The sequence below is a fragment of the Bombus impatiens genome, unplaced genomic scaffold (genome assembly GCF_000188095.3).
Source record: "Bombus impatiens unplaced genomic scaffold, BIMP_2.2 scf_0096, whole genome shotgun sequence".
NCBI lineage: Eukaryota > Metazoa > Arthropoda > Insecta > Hymenoptera > Apidae > Bombus > Bombus impatiens.
In genome coordinates, this window is record NT_176515.1 from 1019971 (window position 1) to 1038308 (window position 18338).

Consider the following 18338-nt stretch of genomic DNA (forward strand, 5'->3'; position numbering starts at 1 on the left):
CGGATTTACGAGGCTTGGTTAAGCAGAACTTGCCTGACGAAAGACGCGTTGCTTTTCGCGTAGAAAGAGAAAGCGAGATGACGATCGGGATGATTTGGAAAACGCATCGTAATGCTACCGATCGCGAAAGATATTTGAAAACTTTTCGTCGCTACTGCCGTTTCCGTTCTTTTTTGCGATTTAGCGACGTCGCTACTCCTTAAATCTGAAGGAAAATTCGAACGAAATCCTTACGGATCAAATTCGCTAGGCGTCAGATTCGTGTCTCCGCACTGCAGTTCTCATCTTTCGCAGTTCTCTCGTTCGTCCCTGTGCTTCGATCACAGCTCGCTTCAATTTTGCACGAATCACATATTCGCTTCCGTCCTTCGAATCCGTCGACCGCTCGTTTCGAACCGTTCTCGATCCTCGTCGCCGCGAACCGATTCGTAAAGCTGACCGACGATAAGGTCGGAGAAAAAAAAAGACTAAACCGGCAAGGAAATAAAAGGAAGAAAATACGCAAGATACCCTCAAATTCTTTCTTCTACGTTAACTTAAGCGTATCTTCTTCGACACGATCTCGCCTATCGTCGTCTACACACGGTATCCCTCCAAATATATTCCTAAGGCCCTCCAAAGTATTCGAACACACGTAGATAATCTTAACGAGTATATTACGTACGTTATACGGAACATGTTGAGATTTCGTTAACACCGATGTCACGAGATTAGACTACCACCGTTATATTCGCAAAATTTTCCAACCAATCTGAGATAAATTCATTTGCAAGCAGTCGATTATACTTTGTATTAACGGATTTCCATATTTAATAAGGCTATCCTTAACACTTATCGTATATTTAAGACGGTTGTCTCGTGCTGTACTAATTTTTCATACAAAATACACGCGTGCAACGATATCTTGTAATTTCTACATAGATTTTCAGACTAGTTGCGAATTTTGTCGATGTACCGATGAAACAACGATACGGTCGTATCCCATCGCAACGTTAACGAAACTTCAAAACGTTTTCTATAAAACGTACGATATGTACATGAAAGATTCGTGCGCCAACTGTTCAAATATCCTCGCGACATATAAAGCCTATACACGTTACAAACGTTACACTATGAGAAAGATGTGCCACGCGCCAAGAACGCGATCGCCTCGGCCGGTTTAAACGACGAAACTGACAACGACGCGAAGGATAGGAAAGAAGAAGGAGCCAAGAGAACGAGCGAAACGTGCGCGTGTCCCGAAGGAAAGCACGTGCGAGCGATCGTTCGGTTCGATAGACGCGGACAGACCGACCGCGAATCACTAAATCGCGTTCGGTCGTTCACGGTTTCACTCTTGTACCGATCCTGCTGAAAGTAGGACCTTAATCGACCGGGTACAGCGTTGGAAAATAGCGGCGCGTTTTCACGAACGAAAGTTACCTAGATCGGTCCGGGTGATGGCGAGTTCGAGAGATCGTCCAGCCTGTGCGAAACCATTGCAGTCATATCGAAAGGGGTGTAAAAGCGAGTTCGGTCTATAGGCTTCGATGGAACGCGATCGTAAAACGAGACGGAGGCTTTCACTGGTCTCGTAACAGAATATTCTGCAGCTACTTCGAAGATTCGACGCTGAAATTGCCGATCGACGTATACGTTGTCCGGCGATAATTTCGGATATCGTCTTAATCCGCCAAAGAGACACAGCGGATCTTTGATTAGAAAAGTCGAGACATCCATATCCTTCGAAATCTATTGCAAAACGCATTCGTCCCATTCGCGTGAAAGTATTCCTTGTGTCAAGTTTCGAAACATCAGCCCTGCCACCGTTCTTCAAAGTCACACGGTAGAACTCCATTTATCCGAGCGAAATTTCAGTTAACTTTTGCTAATTGCGTTCGCTTATATCGTTTCTATCGCTCGACGCGAGCGACTGTTACGTAAATCAACAGATGTAACAACATGGCCCGTCGACGAGTTCAGGCAAATGCAATTCCGCTGTATCAGGATTTCGATTTTAAATCGATCCGATTCTCGCTGCCGCAAACTGTTCTTCCTCGATTTTGAACGGATTTCCTTTCTTCTCCGCTCTCGCATCGAGAAATACCTTAAGACGCGACGTTAGTTGGAAGAGTTTCAGCGATGGACAGCCGTTCTTCGTTGCGCAATTCTCATTTTTGCGCCATATCCTTTTTATTGCCAACAAAAAAAAAATGCTGCATCAAATTACGCTCGTTTATCCTGATGTCTTTTTTGCGCCAATTACAATACACGCGGCAACGTTCGAGAAATTCCGTAGAATAATCCACTATCTCTGAAACTGTTACTTTAAACTTCGCTTACGTAAGCATCGTCGTATCCTCGAATCCAATTCACTTTGCCAATTAACTAATTATCGAAGCTGAGACTCGTGCGATAAGTGTAACGTACGCGATGCTGATCGCGAAATTCCCTTTAGTTCCCATTATCTACGCGGGTCGGTATCCGACACGGACTTTTACTCGCCAAATGAATTAGCTCGGACGATGAAAGTCAGCCTGTTAAACGTAGTCGATAGCAGCATGTAAATGACACGGATTAACGGTACGGTTCTTTTAAAAAATAGATAAATTCGTTCCTCTCTTCCTTGGTTCTATCTGCAAGTTCGACTGACGATTTAGAAGAAACGTAAACTTTAAGCGATATGGTCGTAAATGCAAGAGAACCTAAAGCTGTCGAATCGTTCGAAACGAAACGGAGTATCTCGTCGAAATCCACGCCACTTGTACTTTCCCTCGTTTCTAATTTTAAACGTTAGAACCGCGATCTACGACGTAGATCTAATCTACAACGATTGGTGCGCGGCAAGAATTTTTTAAACGCGCAACGCCTAACTATGATCGGAGACACCGATTTTTTTTCTTTTAGATTGTAGAATAAAAAACCGACAATAGCCGCTCGGTGTGAACGTTGCTGTCAACGTTTTGAACCAAATACAACGTATTTTGGTAATTGTTTAGAAAGCCTTCTTGGATCTCGGTGATTTTTTAAAACGTTGTAAAAATCTTAGTCTTGGTTTTCGAAATACTTGCAAAACACCGTGCTGGAGTACTAGACTGTCCTGCAGTTATCCATTCAACCCCACGACCAACCATAATTAACGTATTCGTGTTACCTTTGGCAGCCGATCGAGAACCGGTGCTTTTCACGTGGCATAAAATTTCATCTCGCGATAGCAGTCACGCGTGAAAAGCGTTGGCTGATCGATATACAGGGAACGAGCGCGCGAATTAATTATTATCGGTTAAAATCCGCCTAACGGATAAAAGCCTAATTACATTCTTTTCACTGATCTCTCTCTCTTTCTCTTTCTCTCTTCGCGCTAGTAACAGTTTAGGCTAGTTTTAGCGGGGAAACGAAGCATATCGCGTTCATATAGTCTCGGTCGCTATTCGGTCGATGGAACAAAGTACCAACGGGTATCGGAGCTGTTCCGAACGGCGATCGTGTCTCAGAGGATCGCGTACATCGACCGTTTTGTAGATTGACGGATATTTGGTTGGTCGGTGAACGCGCATGTCGATATCCGGTGTTGGAGCTTCGTCGACAGCGTAGAAGGAATGGAAAAGAACGGCGATTCTGGTGCCAAAATGAAAATCGATCTAATCTATACCTATCGATTTTCCGAATTTCTAAAACTGGTAAAAGTTGAAATTTTAAAGAGCAATCGAAAATCGACGATATCGATCGAAGATTATCACGGATAACGCTTCCATTCTATGTTTATCACTGTCCTCTTCTTGTATCGTCGTTGTCATCGTCGTTATCGCTGTTATAGCATCGCCACGATCGTCATCGAATAGACGTTAACATCGTTGAAATTCATCGTCGATAACTGATAGGCGGTATATCTCGAGGATGGAAAAGGGAACCCGTGTCTTAAATCTTCCAATCCTCTTTGATCATGTCAGCGGCTTTCTCGGCGATCATGATCGTCGGTGCGTTCGTATTGCCGGAAGTGATCGTTGGCATGATCGAGGTATCGATCACTCGAAGTCCATTTACGCCGTGCATCTTCAATCTGGCATCGACCACTGCCATTTTGTCCGTGGAGGGTCCCATTTTACACGTTCCGCTCGGGTGGTAAATAGTTAGCGTGTAATATCGAGCGAAACAACGCCAATAATCCAGCGATGGGAACTCGAACGACGAACACTCCGGAGTTCTGTTTGGATTCGGTTGAGTTTTCAGTTGCTTCATCGTGTTCGTCTTCGACATATCGTGGATAAACTTCGCGCCTTCCGCCTGCATCCGTTGACGTTAACAGACACACGATTTATTAAATTCTCGAAGATTCGATTTCTCAGCGTTGCTTGATCAAATTGATCGAGAAAGTACGGAACTCGTTGTACAGCGACGATGGCCAAAAGAAAGCTCGAAACAAGAAACTAATGCGAGTTTAGCAAATTGAATTTTAATCGAGAAGAGAAACAAACGTACGATATATCGAACGACGATATCGAGGAATAAACGAGTAGTCTAGTTTGGAGCAAAAACGTTTAATGCAAATTGTACCCGATACTCGTACACACGAGTATAGATTTTAAGCTTTCGTTTCTCCGTCACCGTATCGTCGAAATCGATCGAGTCGGCAACCGTTAGCTCAACAAACGTTCGCTGTACTTATTTTTTAAGGAATAATAAACCAGTTTATTACCAGAACGTCGAGATCGTGTGGATCGTCGAAGTAGTTGGGCACTATGATCGGCCGCTGATTAACGTCCTTGGAGCGCAGCTTGATGTATCCTCTGCTTCGAGGTCGCAGCAGTAGCGGCATGATCATGTACGAGTCCTGGTACAGGATATTTTCGAACAAACGCGCATAAAAGTCGTCCAGAAGGTTGCAAGCTCTCTTGCCAAAGAGACCGCCGTCCGTATTGTCGGCCGTTGAAGAGACGAACAGCTGTATATCGGGATAATCCTCCGACTTGTTCGCATATCTGGAAATATTCGTTATGATATAGACAAGCATGTAATGTACGAAAATATACGAAATAAAAGCAAATTTTGATCTCAGTCTCGTTTCTCTCGTTCGTAAAGATATAAATTTGCAGAAAAATTCGCAAAGTCGTTACGAGTTAACGTTGATAAATACTCACTTGGTGTTGATGAAACCTATACCCTCGGCCACGTTACTCCCGTACAACGGCCCGGTACGTTCTCTGACGAACAAATTGAGCGCATGGGCATTGACGGACCTCATCAAGTTAAAACTGAAAGATGTCGAATCCGTGATGTTCGCCGGTTTAGTCACCAAGTAAGTCAATCCACCGATCGCCACGTGATCCTGAAGATTTCTACCGACGCCGGGAGCTTCGTGGACCACGGGAATATCGAGTTGTTCCAAATGACCCCTGGGCCCGATTCCAGACAACATGAGCAATTGCGGCGATTGTATCGCGCCAGCCGATAGAATTACCTCGCGACTGGCTTTCACCGTCCTGCGCCTGGATCCTACTTGAAATTCCACGCCATAAGCAGTTTTTCCATTTTCATCTGAAAATCAACATCCGCCGATTGATCGTCTCTCGTGGTCCTCGTCTCCGATAATAACAATTCCAAGCTGTACGATTTTAAACGAAACTACGATAGGAAACGATAGGAAGAGCTAACGTTTGATAACTCGCCTTGGCTCACCAAAATCCTCTCTACCATCGATCTCATACTGATATGTAAATTTTTTCGCTTGGAAGCCGTTCGAAGAAAAGCTTTCGCGGTACTACATCGCAGACCATCTTTCACCGTTGCATGAGAGAAGGAGAATCCGGTTTGCGTGGGTCCATTCACATCCACCACGTCGTAGCCCATTTCCGTGCCCGCTTGTATCAGATAATCGGTCACGGACGAACGATAATTAAAGTATTCGACGGTCAGATATCCACCGGTTCGATGATAAGGGGAATCTTGGTATTCTTTGATCCTCATGTCCTCGGATTTCTTAAAATAAGGCAATACGCTCTCGTAATCCCATCCTGGATTACCCATCTCCTGCCAATTGTCGTAATCTTTCTTGTTGCCACGCACGTAGAGCATCGCGTTCAGCACGCTACTTCCTCCGAGTACCTGTACGATAATTCACGTATACACCCGCTACGTATCCAAAGATATAATTATCGGCGAGTACAGCGAACGATATCGATACGCGCGTAGAATGAAATTTCTGCGAGTTTGAATAAAGTTCGACGTAAAAGAGTTTGCTTACGCGAATCTATTATGCGAATATCCTCTGTTAAAAAAATTAACAGCAATCGTCACACCTATGTCGGTCGCGAGAATGAAAAATAGTGGAAATCATTCATAACCGACGTAACTTGATTTATGTGGAGAAACTAACATCGGATAGAGCAAATCCTTAATAACGACGTTACGTAAGTGCATACATATTTATACCGTGCACATTCATACATTATGCATCCATGATTGTGATAATAATAAACGATAATAAATGTCATTGGAAAATAGTACCTTGCCGCGTGGCCAATTGCACGCGTTAGCTTTCATCGCTTTGCAATAATTATTCGACGGTTCCGTCTTGAACTGCCAATCCATCGAGGTGAGTTGAAGAATCGGGAACAGAATCGGTATGTCGGACAAATCGTTCTCGTCGACGCCAGCCTCCAACAACAGCACCGTCCAATTTTCGTTTTCCGACAAACGATTCGCCAACACCGAGCCAGCCGTGCCACCTCCGATTATTATAAAATCGTAGCTGTTTCGAAGATCCGATAAAGTGGTCGGCTTCACCCTGGTCTCGCGACTCACGATATCCGGCCTGTACATGCCAATCAACATACGAAGGAGCACCAGGAAACTCAGTTCGGGTCCGTACGACATCGCGATCCTCATCGTGGAGATTCTGCTGACGCTCGACATTTCTTCCTTTTTCTTCTTCTCTTTCTTTCTTCTCGATCGATCGATCGATGACCAGCGATCGGTGATCCTTCAGGAAAAATTTGCTCGAACAACGATCCTCTTACGGTACTTTTTTCCCGAGTTTTTCCTACTCCGATCGTACTATACTACAATCGACGTGTTTCGCGAATCGCTATCCTTCGTTAAAATCTCCGTTAACGCTACCGAGCTGTCCTCTGCGCAACCGTGCTTATATTAATTCGATGATGTTTTAAATTCCGAAACCTTCGCGACAATACGTGATCGGCTGATGTTTCATTCAATGTACGTACGTGTAACTTGTATTCGCTTTCGACGAAAGATTTTATGTCACTTAAGCCAAACAAATCACGACAGTTTCAAAGCAAGTTACGCTTTCGCAAGCTCGACCGTTTCTCAAACAATTCGAAACATTTCGTTCGTCATAAATCTAAATGACTCAACGTCTCGAATTTAATCTACTTTTTTGATTATTATATAAGATTATATAACTGAAAGTGTACCTTGTTTATTTTTCTTTTTTTAACAATTATTTTTATCTCCTTGTCGATACCCAATGATATACCTAAAGACAACGAATCGATAAATTTCGTTCTTACCAGCATATCGTTCGAATCTTTAACACCGTTGCTCGAAGCTGAATATGAAAATAAACGCAAATTGTTATAAAACGGTACCAAAAAATTTGCGGTGCCGTTCTACTATTTCCTATTTAAACGCGAAACATTGTAACTACCCTGACTTAAAGATTCTTAATATATCGTAATATCGTAGCTACAGTCTAGAAAAGGCGGCGCTTTCAAACGGAACGCTTCCCGAAATATCGATCGCTCGACATCGCTTCTATTTAGCGTACATGCGTAGTCTTTTAACCAAATGTATTATAGTTAGACGAATCTTTTACATCGTGCAGACAAAAATTATATATTACAGGCACACTCAGAACGACGATACGATGGTATTCCGACAAAGCTCGAGAGCAAATTGCCTATGTAAAACCGTGGGACATTGCGCTATTGTTACGAATCGCTGGATCAGCTGTTTTTCGATTGCTTTCAGACGTACGAGTACGACTTTTGCAGCGATCGACAAAGTGGATGCGAAATACGTGTGCGTAATCGACGTAACTGAAACAGCGGAAATAATCGACGACATCGATATACCTAATCGATAAAAATTTCGTCGACTGACTGTGCTTTGTGAATATGAGAAGGAATAGAATCGTGATTATCGATTACGGGTAATTGGTGATACGAAACGACGTTACAAATACATACATCTCAGTTATCGGAATTTCTGAGTATGCGACCCAAAAATATGATTTGTAAAATGGTAAAATCATCGTATCAGATGGCTTAAGAATTTTGCACGTTACGATACATCAAGCGCATCCGATTTAATAACCCTAACGCACAATATCTGAAAAAATATAACCGATAGATATGCAAGGTGGTTGGTAACTGATGGTACAAGCGGGAAGAGAGTGATTCTTTTTTTTTTTTTAATTTTTCCATCGAGACAACGATTTACAGTGAGATCCGTTATAACGAGACGCGATAAAATGCAGGCGTACCGAGCGAAAATTCAAAGTCGATTTTCTCGAAAACAAAGCCTCGAACGAAAAATTTTTATTCTATATTTTCGACTTCTTTTTTCGCGTAGAATCACCCCCTTTCCGCTTGGGCGCTTTCAAACGGAACGCTTCCCGAAATATCGATCGCTCGACATCGCTTCTATTTAGCGTACATGCGTAGTCTTTTAACCAAATGTATTATAGTTAGACGAATCTTTTACATCGTGCAGACAAAAATTATATATTACAGGCACACTCAGAACGACGATACGATGGTATTCCGACAAAGCTCGAGAGCAAATTGCCTATGTAAAACCGTGGGACATTGCGCTATTGTTACGAATCGCTGGATCAGCTGTTTTTCGATTGCTTTCAGACGTACGAGTACGACTTTTGCAGCGATCGACAAAGTGGATGCGAAATACGTGTGCGTAATCGACGTAACTGAAACAGCGGAAATAATCGACGACATCGATATACCTAATCGATAAAAATTTCGTCGACTGACTGTGCTTTGTGAATATGAGAAGGAATAGAATCGTGATTATCGATTACGGGTAATTGGTGATACGAAACGACGTTACAAATACATACATCTCAGTTATCGGAATTTCTGAGTATGCGACCCAAAAATATGATTTGTAAAATGGTAAAATCATCGTATCAGATGGCTTAAGAATTTTGCACGTTACGATACATCAAGCGCATCCGATTTAATAACCCTAACGCACAATATCTGAAAAAATATAACCGATAGATATGCAAGGTGGTTGGTAACTGATGGTACAAGCGGGAAGAGAGTGATTCTTTTTTTTTTTTTAATTTTTCCATCGAGACAACGATTTACAGTGAGATCCGTTATAACGAGACGCGATAAAATGCAGGCGTACCGAGCGAAAATTCAAAGTCGATTTTCTCGAAAACAAAGCCTCGAACGAAAAATTTTTATTCTATATTTTCGACTTCTTTTTTCGCGTAGAATCACACCCTTCCCGCTTGTACCGCCAGTTACCAACCTCCCTGTATATGAAAATCTGTTTTTTTTTCTTTTTTTTTATAATAATATATAATCTGGCATTGAAACGTTCATAAATCACGCGGCTAAGAGCTCGTGTTTTTCGCTTCATTCGCTATCGAGATATAAATATTGAAATGCGACATGCCACTAACATTAGCGGTACTCGGTGTACACCGCGGATACACGTAAAGACCGCAAGAACGTGTCAATCTCCGGTAACCCGCTAATCAGCGTCGATACGAACGTTATGCTAATAAGTAATAACTGAAGTTATCAGCTGCGATGTACGAATGTGTAAGGAATCGATGTAAAGGAAATAATCGAAGTGAATATATTTACTTCGAATCGAATATTTGTAAATATCGCGAATATCTAATCGACGAGTACCTTGAAAATGTAAGTATTTAAGATCATCCGTCTCGTACGAGGATCAAAGGATGTCCAAAGTGTCCGATGATCGAACAATATCTGCGTCGTACGAGAATGTCTGAACTGGTTGAAGGTTGACGAGCGTCTGATATCTGCCTTCTTCTTCGAACGTTCGAAATCTGAACTGGTTGAAGGTTGACGAGCGTCTGATATCTGCCTTCTTCTCCGAACGTTCGAAACCAGAGCGTTTTACGCAGGGCGCACGCTGACCGATCGTCGTCAAAAGTAAAAATTAATTTTCCAACCTCTCTTTCGTAAGAGATCGTATATTTGCTTAAAAAAATAGAACTAATTTGGTCGAATCACTCCCAATGGGATTGAAAGGAAATGTCTCGTCACGTATGGCCCGGTTCTCGACGCAAGAATATCGACTTTCGCGGTATTGTTAGACCAGTTTTGGAACATTACGTCCGAAGGCGTTCCGGAAGCAGTCCGGAGCACGGTGATAAAGAAGACTTCGCCTCGCCGTTGTTAGCCGCTATTTTAAATACGCTAGCCTATATTTTAAAGGCGTACAACCGTTGTCATCGACAACGATTCTGTCCGAGCTTTAGTATCCGTTGGTCTACGACACGTCTAATATCTAGAACGGGAGACGGGAAGGAACTCTGTACAAAAATCATTTCAACAATGAAAACAACTGGACAAGGAAATAATTCGTATTATTTACGAAACAAGCAACGAGAATTCGATTTCTTTTATTCGTGTCGATATGATAAATCTATACGTAGTATTTACATTAAAAAGAAAAATTTACATTTTGCCGCGCCGTTCAAAAGATTGGCGATTACGTTCTATCAGGTATATCGCAAACTATGTACATTTAAAGATCAAAGCAAGGATAATTTCAAAAGGGAGTAACCAACGTCGTTAATAACTCTTTTCCTTTCGACGATTTTGTTATTTGTACGCTTTTGTCATCCTTTGTGCTGCTTACACTTTGAATTACAATAACGATACGATAACGCACGAACGAAAAAACAAAGGTTCAATCGCTGTACGATCCTTGAGGTTTGTCTCTCGATAACTCGAGGAATAAATAGAATACCGCTGTATTAACTTTCGCTGTACATAAATGGTACAAGTTCGTCGGGAAAGATCAACGAATATTATTACTTTAGCAGCAAAACGTGCGTCGACGCTTACGCGTTACATGTACTCGAAAACTTGGTGTAACTTTGTACCACCGTCGACGCAGTCGTAGTAATTATTTTATTCGCATCTTAAATCAACGACGCGGTTAATCCGTACCGTAGCTGTACAGGGATACGCAAGATTCGAGGTAACGTTTTTATCGCGTATCACCGACGCTTTAAACGATCGCTTTAAATTAGTCTACGAGAACCACGATGTTCACCCTCGGCCTCTTCTCTTCAACCAGAATTCTTTTATCATGTCGGAACCCTTCTCGCCGATCATGATAATCGGTGCATTGGTGTTACCGCTAACTAAATTCGGCATTATAGACGCGTCGATGACTCTGAGTCCGGTAACTCCGTAAACTCGAAGCTGAGGATCTACCACAGCCTCGGGATCCCAGTAAGGACCCATCTTGCAAGTGCCCACGGGATGATATATGGTGGCGGAATAGTGCCTGATCATACATTCCCAGTACGGGTCGCTGTACATAGGAATGTGTTTGCAGCCAGGAAATTGTTTCGAATTTAGTTCGCTTCCGAAGCGTCTGAACGAAGCGGTTCTACTCAGAGCGATTGCTATTTTGACTCCTTCGACCAGTGTCGCGATATCTTCCGGTTCCTTGAAGTAGTTCGGATAAATCAAAGGATGGTCGAAAGGATTTTTACTTCGAAGCTTGATAACCCCTTTGCTTTTTGGCCTTAAAAGCATAGGAATCACGCTCCACACGTCCTTATCGCTGATGGACCCGAATACAGCGTCGTAGAATCTTTTCGTCAATCCGTGAACCTTTCTGATGTGCCTACCACCGTCGGAGTTCGTCGACCCTGATACGAAATGAAGTTCTATGTCCGGGAAATCGTCGGAGGCGTTCACGTACTTCGTATTGACGAAGCCTAGGCCTTCGACACCGCCCAGCACGGTCAGAGGACCGTCTCCAAAGACGGCGTACTGCATCACAGCTTGAACGCTGTGCAACCTCTTCTCCACCATCGAAACCTGTTGATTCACCATGAACGTCAAACCTCCCAAACCGATATGGTCTTGCAGATTCTCTCCCACTTTTAAATCCTGAATCACCGGTATCCCGTGTCGTAGCAGGTGATCTCTAGGTCCGATTCCCGACAACATCAGCAATTGCGGGCTATTGATAGCACCTCCGGAAACGATCACTTCCTTTTTAGCACGAATACGGAACATCTTGTCGTCCCTGACGAATTCCACGCCGTAAGTCCTCCTCGATTTCGCGTCTATTAAAATCTTGGTGACCTGCGCGTGCATAGCGACGTGTAAGTTCTTGCGCAGCCTGGCTGGTCGCAGGAAGGCCTTCGCCGTGGAGCATCGACTGCCGCGTCTGATGGTTCCCTGAGCGATCATAAAGCCGGTTTGATGTTCCCCGTTAATATCTCTGTTCTCGTAGCCCATTTCTTGGCCTGCTTGAACGAACGCTGCGGCCAACGGGGTGTGCCACGGTGCTTCTTGAACGGTTAGATAACCCCCGGTCGAATGATACGGCGTTCGGGCCAAATAGGGATTTTGGTTGTCCTCCGATTTTTTGAAATAATAGAGAGCGTCCCTGGCAGACCAGCCTGGATTGCCTAGCTGCTCCCATATGTCGTAGTCTTTTTTGTTACCGCGAAGATAGAGCATGTAGTTGAGCACGCTACTGCCTCCGATCACTTTCCCACGTGGCCAGTTACAGCGACCCTCTTCCATCGCTGTGGTTGCGACCAAAAAAGAAAAAAAAGAAAATAAAACAAAAAATCGATATATGGAATACAAATTTTCCAAGATATCTCGATGATCGTTCTTGCGATTGTCCGTAGATGAATTACACTGCGGATATTTATGCATTTTTATATTCGTACGAACGTAATTAAAGAAATTGAAAGTAAATCAGATTCGTTCGTTAATCTGTTCGTTCGTTGATCTATCAAACGTTACAATACGTACTCTATCTTGAATATTTTATATATTTTTGCATATTATATTCACATTCTGCGAACCTTTGCACTCTTGGTTATTTCAATTGTGCAAGAATACATAAAGAACCGCAGTTTTAACCGTAATAGATAAAAAGAATCTGCTAACTTGAAATAATCAACCTGGCAATATATCGTTTACCTAGACAGGCTTCTCCGTTGGGTTCCGTTTTGTACTGCCAGTCTAATTGACTGAGCTGCAGATAACCGGCGAGCAGAGGAACGTCGGAGATTTCCGTTTCGTCACCACCAGCTTCTAGAAGGAGCACGTTCCAATTTTCTATTTCCGACAGGCGACTCGCTACCACGGCTCCTGCAGCCAAAGTTTACGAGAACTTAACGAAGATTTACGAAATCGGATCGTGACGCGAGCCTAGTTAACGAAAATTCGCAGTGAAGATAATTTACGCGAGACGTACGTTTGAAAAATAATAAATTACGTAAATTCGAATCTCGTTAGGGAAGTTGTTTGAAAGAAGCTTCGACGACGATCCAACGATCTAAGTTTCGTTAGAGAGAAACGAAATAGCAGAGAGTAGAATCGAGATATCGTTAAAGGAAACTTTCCTCGAAGGTATATTCGAAACGCTAAGAAACGCGAGCGAAATCTATCGGGAAACGCTAAGAAAATGTAAAGAAAATGAACGAAACGCCGTTAAACTCGCGAAACATTTCCTGAAACAAGAACGACGAAGCTGTAGACCGTGGACCGGATAAGAACCTGTCACCCGTGAAATGCAAGATCTTACAGGAAGTGGAAGAACGTGGATCGAGAAAGCTTTCGTAAAAATGCGAACTGGAAAGTTGGAGGACAAAGCGAAAAGAACATCGCGTTAACAATTCGAGTTTTAATTGCAGAAAAAAATCTTCAAACGTAGCTTTTCGTTCGAATTTGAAGGATTAATCGCGTCATCGTATTAGCATTTATTACGAGACGATAATAACGTTTAATTTTTATTTCATCTCGCTGGCTGACAGAGAATTTCTAGAAAATAGCCTCTATCAAATCTATCTACGTATACCTATCAAATTTCGTGCATCTGCCTTACCAAAGAAACTAGAAATACATTTTGCCGCTACGTTATTAATTTATACTTTCACGTCGATATAATTATCGTCGATGTATCTCTGAAAGAAATTTAAACAAAAATCGGTGAATAAAATTAGGTCAGAATTAACGGAATCTCTAATTCTTCCAACGCCAACGAAATACCAGGACATTATTGACGTTGATACGATATTAATCCTACTATTTCTACGCTTCCATACAGATACTCTCTTTTGCTTGCTTTTTAAATAAAAATTCAACGAGGATAGTGAAATTTTCTTCACTAAGGAAAGCGAATAAAGCGTATCGCGTTTTAACGATATGCGTCTTAACGCGTCGACAAAATTCCTCGAGCCAACGTTTTTATTTTACGACGTTTTATATTCCTACGAAACGGTATCTAGACTTTTACGTTCCGATGGCTGTAAACGTAAAAAGAGTCAGGATAAAGAAACGTAATATCGATCGACGAGGAAAAACATACCCGCGGAACCAGATCCGATAACGATAAAGTCGTACGATGGCAGCAGTACTTCCGAAGGTATATTAATCGGTGGCGCTTCGTTGTCCATCACTTCGTACTCGAAGTAGACGAGAGCCGCTGCGAGCACCGGGAAGAACCACGATAGTCCGCTGGATGCGGAGGTCAAACCTCCCGTTAAAACGCTTTCGATGCCCATGTTCTATCGATCGTCTGTAACACCAAGTTTCGCGACGTTAGATCGTCGGCGAGTTCGTTCGTTTCTATATTAAGGTGAAAAGGCAAACCTCATTTCTAAATATTTCGTAATTTATCAAGAGTCGCTACGACTTCGATCTAAATATCAAATCATATTTATTCAACGCTGTAACTCGTTTCTCTATTTATCTCTACAAAGTTGCTTTCGGATCTACGGTACGCTCAGCAACTATCACTTTCGGATAAGTTTCATCGATCGATTTACTGCCAATCGTCTACTTTTTAATTAAAGATAAATGAAAAATCCAACCTACTCGTGTCGGTATCGCGATTTTCCAACACGGTATTTCTTATCAACGAAACGACCGCTACAGAATCGCGACTGTATTCTCACGGTTATTCACAGGGATGACCGGCTTGGTCGACCTGTCCCCCGATACTGTCGAATCGAAGTCGATCCACAGCCGCGTAGAAATCGGTCGAAGAAAAGTGCGAGGCAACTACACACGTGGGTCGAGTGCGTACGAGAGGAATATCAATGACACGTGAAACTTTCAGCTGTTAAGTAATTCTGCACTAACGCGGTCAGCGCGGTGGCGGAAATCCTCACGTACACCCTATTGTCGAAACATGGCGCGATCGTGCGCGAAATCTCGCGAAAACGGGCGAAATCGACGACTCGAACGTGTCTTGAGAATTTCTTCGATAACGAAAAAGCAGCTTTCGGGATATAGGTATGCGTTTGTCTCCGATCAGCCGGTCAGTCAACGGCCGGTTATTCGTTTGTCCGAATAGCGTTTAACCAAAGTTACACGATCGTTGACAGGACCTATGATGAATTGGAAACTCGGACGATCCGCTCAGTCGGAATTGACGGTTGGTTAAATTGTACAAACCACGTGCTAATCGAGGTCAAATCCACCGAAGGAATCTTTATGACTTGCGTGGTATAACAAAGTCCCTCGAGTCTTTTGTATTCCGAGTTATTCCTAAACGCTCGAGGTTTCGTACATGATAATCGATGAATCACGCGCCAGGAACAAATAGCCAGCGAAGATCGGGCATAAAAAACTCACGTAAAAAGGAAATGCTACGCCGCGCTCTTCGGTTATTTTTCACACAGAATCGTCGTTTGCCGTTCGTACGTATTACCACACGCTGGATAATTGCACCGTGTATGAAATTTTTAAATCTCGGCAAGTCGATAAAACTTTGACGAGTTTGAAAAGGAAAGCAGTACCTGTTCACCTACTTCTCGAAGAACGGTGGATAGCGTGGAATCTAGAAGCTTCTTTTCTTCTAAATAATCGATACACTCGCAAGTTTGTGCTCCGGAAACAAGATTTTTGTCACGTCACCGCTTTCTTGCATCGACTAACCGGTCTTTCGATATTTAGTCGTCTAGTATCCGCGCAATTTCGCGTTACCCATTACGATCGAAAGTTGATCGATTCTTTCTAATTCTTAAAAGATAGTAGCAGTCGGTAAATCCACGGTTTACGCGGTCTTTGCTCTTTAATCGCGATCGACGTGTCTCGACGATTTACGAATTCTCCGACTTTCTTCATTCGCTGATTTCGTAAGAAGTTTTCTTGTTGCTACATCGTCTTTTTCTTCCTTTTTTTTTTCACTTCCGACTTTGATTTTTCGAGTACTCGATATACTAAAAAAACCTCTGCGAGGATATATTTCAAAGTTAGATCGATAATTTCGGAAACGACGAACTTTTTCCGGTCGTTTCGAAACGAGTTCGGCAAAACGGGTTAAAGACTCGGTCGGCGCTCTTCGTAACGATCGAACAGGAACGATCAAATACTTGCGTATGAAACAACTGTCGAAACGTCGGTGAAGCCCGTAACGCAAGCGCGTTACAGTCCATTATAACGGCAAAGCTTTCGAACTTTTAATTTCTTCTTTCAACGACAACTCAAACTTTAACTGTCGCGAAACTCGACGAAAATCACAAACTATTTGGAAGATCCATGGTTTCGATATACGACGAGCGACCGGTTAAAAGACGGTGTAACACTGACCGCGACCTTGCTCCTGTCGCTACTTTTCACACGATAGATTCATCGAGATCCGAGTAGCGGAATACAAGAACAAGTTACGAACCTTTCGAAGTCGAACGTGCCGCATAACGGTCCTCCGCCTCCTTCTCTTCTTCGACCTCTCTTTCGCCCCTTCTCGCGCTCTTTCTCGACGCGCATCTTCGCCTAACGTACTCTTCCGTCTCTGGTCTCGCCCGGTAGAAATGGAACTTTACGTTTGTATCGAGGAATTCGGTAAACGTTGAATCACTCTGCATGTCCTAGCCGTGTGTTCCATATTCCTTCCTTCGGTCAGCGATGCAAAATGCCTCGCCTCTCCATCCAAGAAAAATAAAAATACGTACAAAACTATGGAGTATCGCTTATACGGCCAGATATCGCGTCGAATACGACTCGTACTTTCGGTAGCTTGTTCCGACGTTGTACGAACTATCGCGTTATTCTGCTCTAGAAACGTACATTTTACACTGGTGTGGCGTAAACGAACTTTAACGATTTCAGAGAATAAACGTAATAAGAGATACGCGAATTTTTTAAGTTAGCTAACGATGACCTTGGAATATGCGGTCAAGATCAACGTTTCGAGTACTTTCTCTATTTCGAGGTTGTTTCGAGATGCGCTCTAGCGTAAATAACCAGAAAAGATACGACCGCGAGACTGGACCGTCGTCGATGGAATTTAGAAACACCAAAATGTACCGTAAACGGAATTTGAATTACCGTGACACGGAAACGAAAATTTCTCGATACGTATTCCAAGCATACGCGAACGACGTTAACGATCCTCGATCGTTGCCAATCTCACGCTTTATCGGTATTTACGCGATATCGGTATTTATTTGCGTTATTTCGTTTAATCGCTATCTTTCCGAGCTTGTCTCGCTCTTCGCGAGGTTAACTTCTTTCCCCTGACCTATATTTATTATCCGCTCGAAAGCAAACCAAAAATCTATATCGGCGTACGTAGGTAAGCTGTAGCGAAAAACAGAGGCAAAGAGATTCGAAAGCTATCGAACGTTTCTTTTCTCATTTCCGAGATAGTAGATTACGTGCTACGCGTCACGTTCGCGGTGAACGCGATATCCTGCGTTCGAGGAATCACCTTTGACGTCACCCGATGGACTTACGGTAAAAAGTCGGCGACGCAACGCCACCGGCTGCCATACAACAATGACCTACTTACTGTCGCAACAACATCCTCATTACGTTTAACGATCGTTGAATTACAAATCGAATCCGTTGTATCCTGACGAACGACGTGGAAGAAGTTCGCCCGTTCGGTCGAATTTCATTAAACTCGTATTTTAATCCGTCGCTTTTCTCGTCGTCGTTTAAGGGGTCGGGGCGATCAATGAAACAGCCGCTTTTACGATTCATAGACATCCGATGGAAACAGTCGTTTAAATTGGAATTAAGCCTCGCGACGAGCTCGGCTCGTCAAACGCTTGCTCGGTGCTCGCCGTTTATTATTTTCTTCAAAGTTTCTATCGCGAAAGGTAATCCGATTCGAAA

General features: G+C 43.0%; 3 protein-coding genes across 4 annotated transcripts in view; 1 reads left to right on the forward strand and 2 right to left on the reverse strand.

The window, feature by feature from the left end:
• LOC100744760 (flotillin-2) overlaps nucleotides 1–18338 on the forward strand; it is an 89880-nt gene that overhangs the window by 67079 nt on the left and 4463 nt on the right. The window lies entirely within an intron of this gene.
• On the reverse strand, nucleotides 3086–7591 carry LOC100744999 (glucose dehydrogenase [FAD, quinone]-like). The gene is made up of 5 exons (XM_033318426.1): nucleotides 6484–7591; nucleotides 5652–6081; nucleotides 5118–5514; nucleotides 4676–4958; nucleotides 3086–4263 (listed from the first exon to the last, which is right to left on the reverse strand). The coding sequence occupies exons 1-5, from the start codon at nucleotides 6889–6891 to the stop codon at nucleotides 3898–3900; spliced, it is 1884 nt and encodes a 627-aa protein (XP_033174317.1). The 5' UTR covers nucleotides 6892–7591; the 3' UTR covers nucleotides 3086–3897.
• Nucleotides 10575–17617, reverse strand: LOC117151150 (glucose dehydrogenase [FAD, quinone]). Of its 2 annotated transcripts, none has more exons than XM_033318424.1 (4): nucleotides 16891–17617; nucleotides 14581–14790; nucleotides 13191–13361; nucleotides 10575–12784 (listed from the first exon to the last, which is right to left on the reverse strand). In XM_033318424.1, the coding sequence occupies exons 2-4, from the start codon at nucleotides 14774–14776 to the stop codon at nucleotides 11283–11285; spliced, it is 1869 nt and encodes a 622-aa protein (XP_033174315.1). In that variant the 5' UTR covers nucleotides 14777–14790; nucleotides 16891–17617; the 3' UTR covers nucleotides 10575–11282. The 2 variants fall into 2 exon arrangements, with proteins under 2 accessions (XP_033174315.1, XP_033174316.1); XM_033318425.1 differs by lacking the exon at nucleotides 16891–17617 and adding an exon at nucleotides 16016–16877.

Coding starts and splice junctions, on each gene's coding strand:
- LOC117151150 (XM_033318424.1), bottom strand. CDS start 14,776: ATGGGCATCGAAAGCGTTTTAACGGGAGGTTTGACCTCCGCATCCAGC. Junction 13,362..14,580: donor TATCGGATCTGGTTCCGCGG/GTATGTTTTTCC, acceptor CTTTGGCTGCAG/GAGCCGTGGTAGCGAGTCGC. Junction 12,785..13,190: donor CAACGGAGAAGCCTGTCTAG/GTAAACGATATA, acceptor TCGCAACCACAG/CGATGGAAGAGGGTCGCTGT.
- LOC100744999 (XM_033318426.1), bottom strand. CDS start 6,891: ATGTCGAGCGTCAGCAGAATCTCCACGATGAGGATCGCGATGTCGTAC. Junction 4,959..5,117: donor ATAGGTTTCATCAACACCAA/GTGAGTATTTAT, acceptor GAATATTTCCAG/ATATGCGAACAAGTCGGAGG. Junction 4,264..4,675: donor CACACGATCTCGACGTTCTG/GTAATAAACTGG, acceptor CAACGGATGCAG/GCGGAAGGCGCGAAGTTTAT.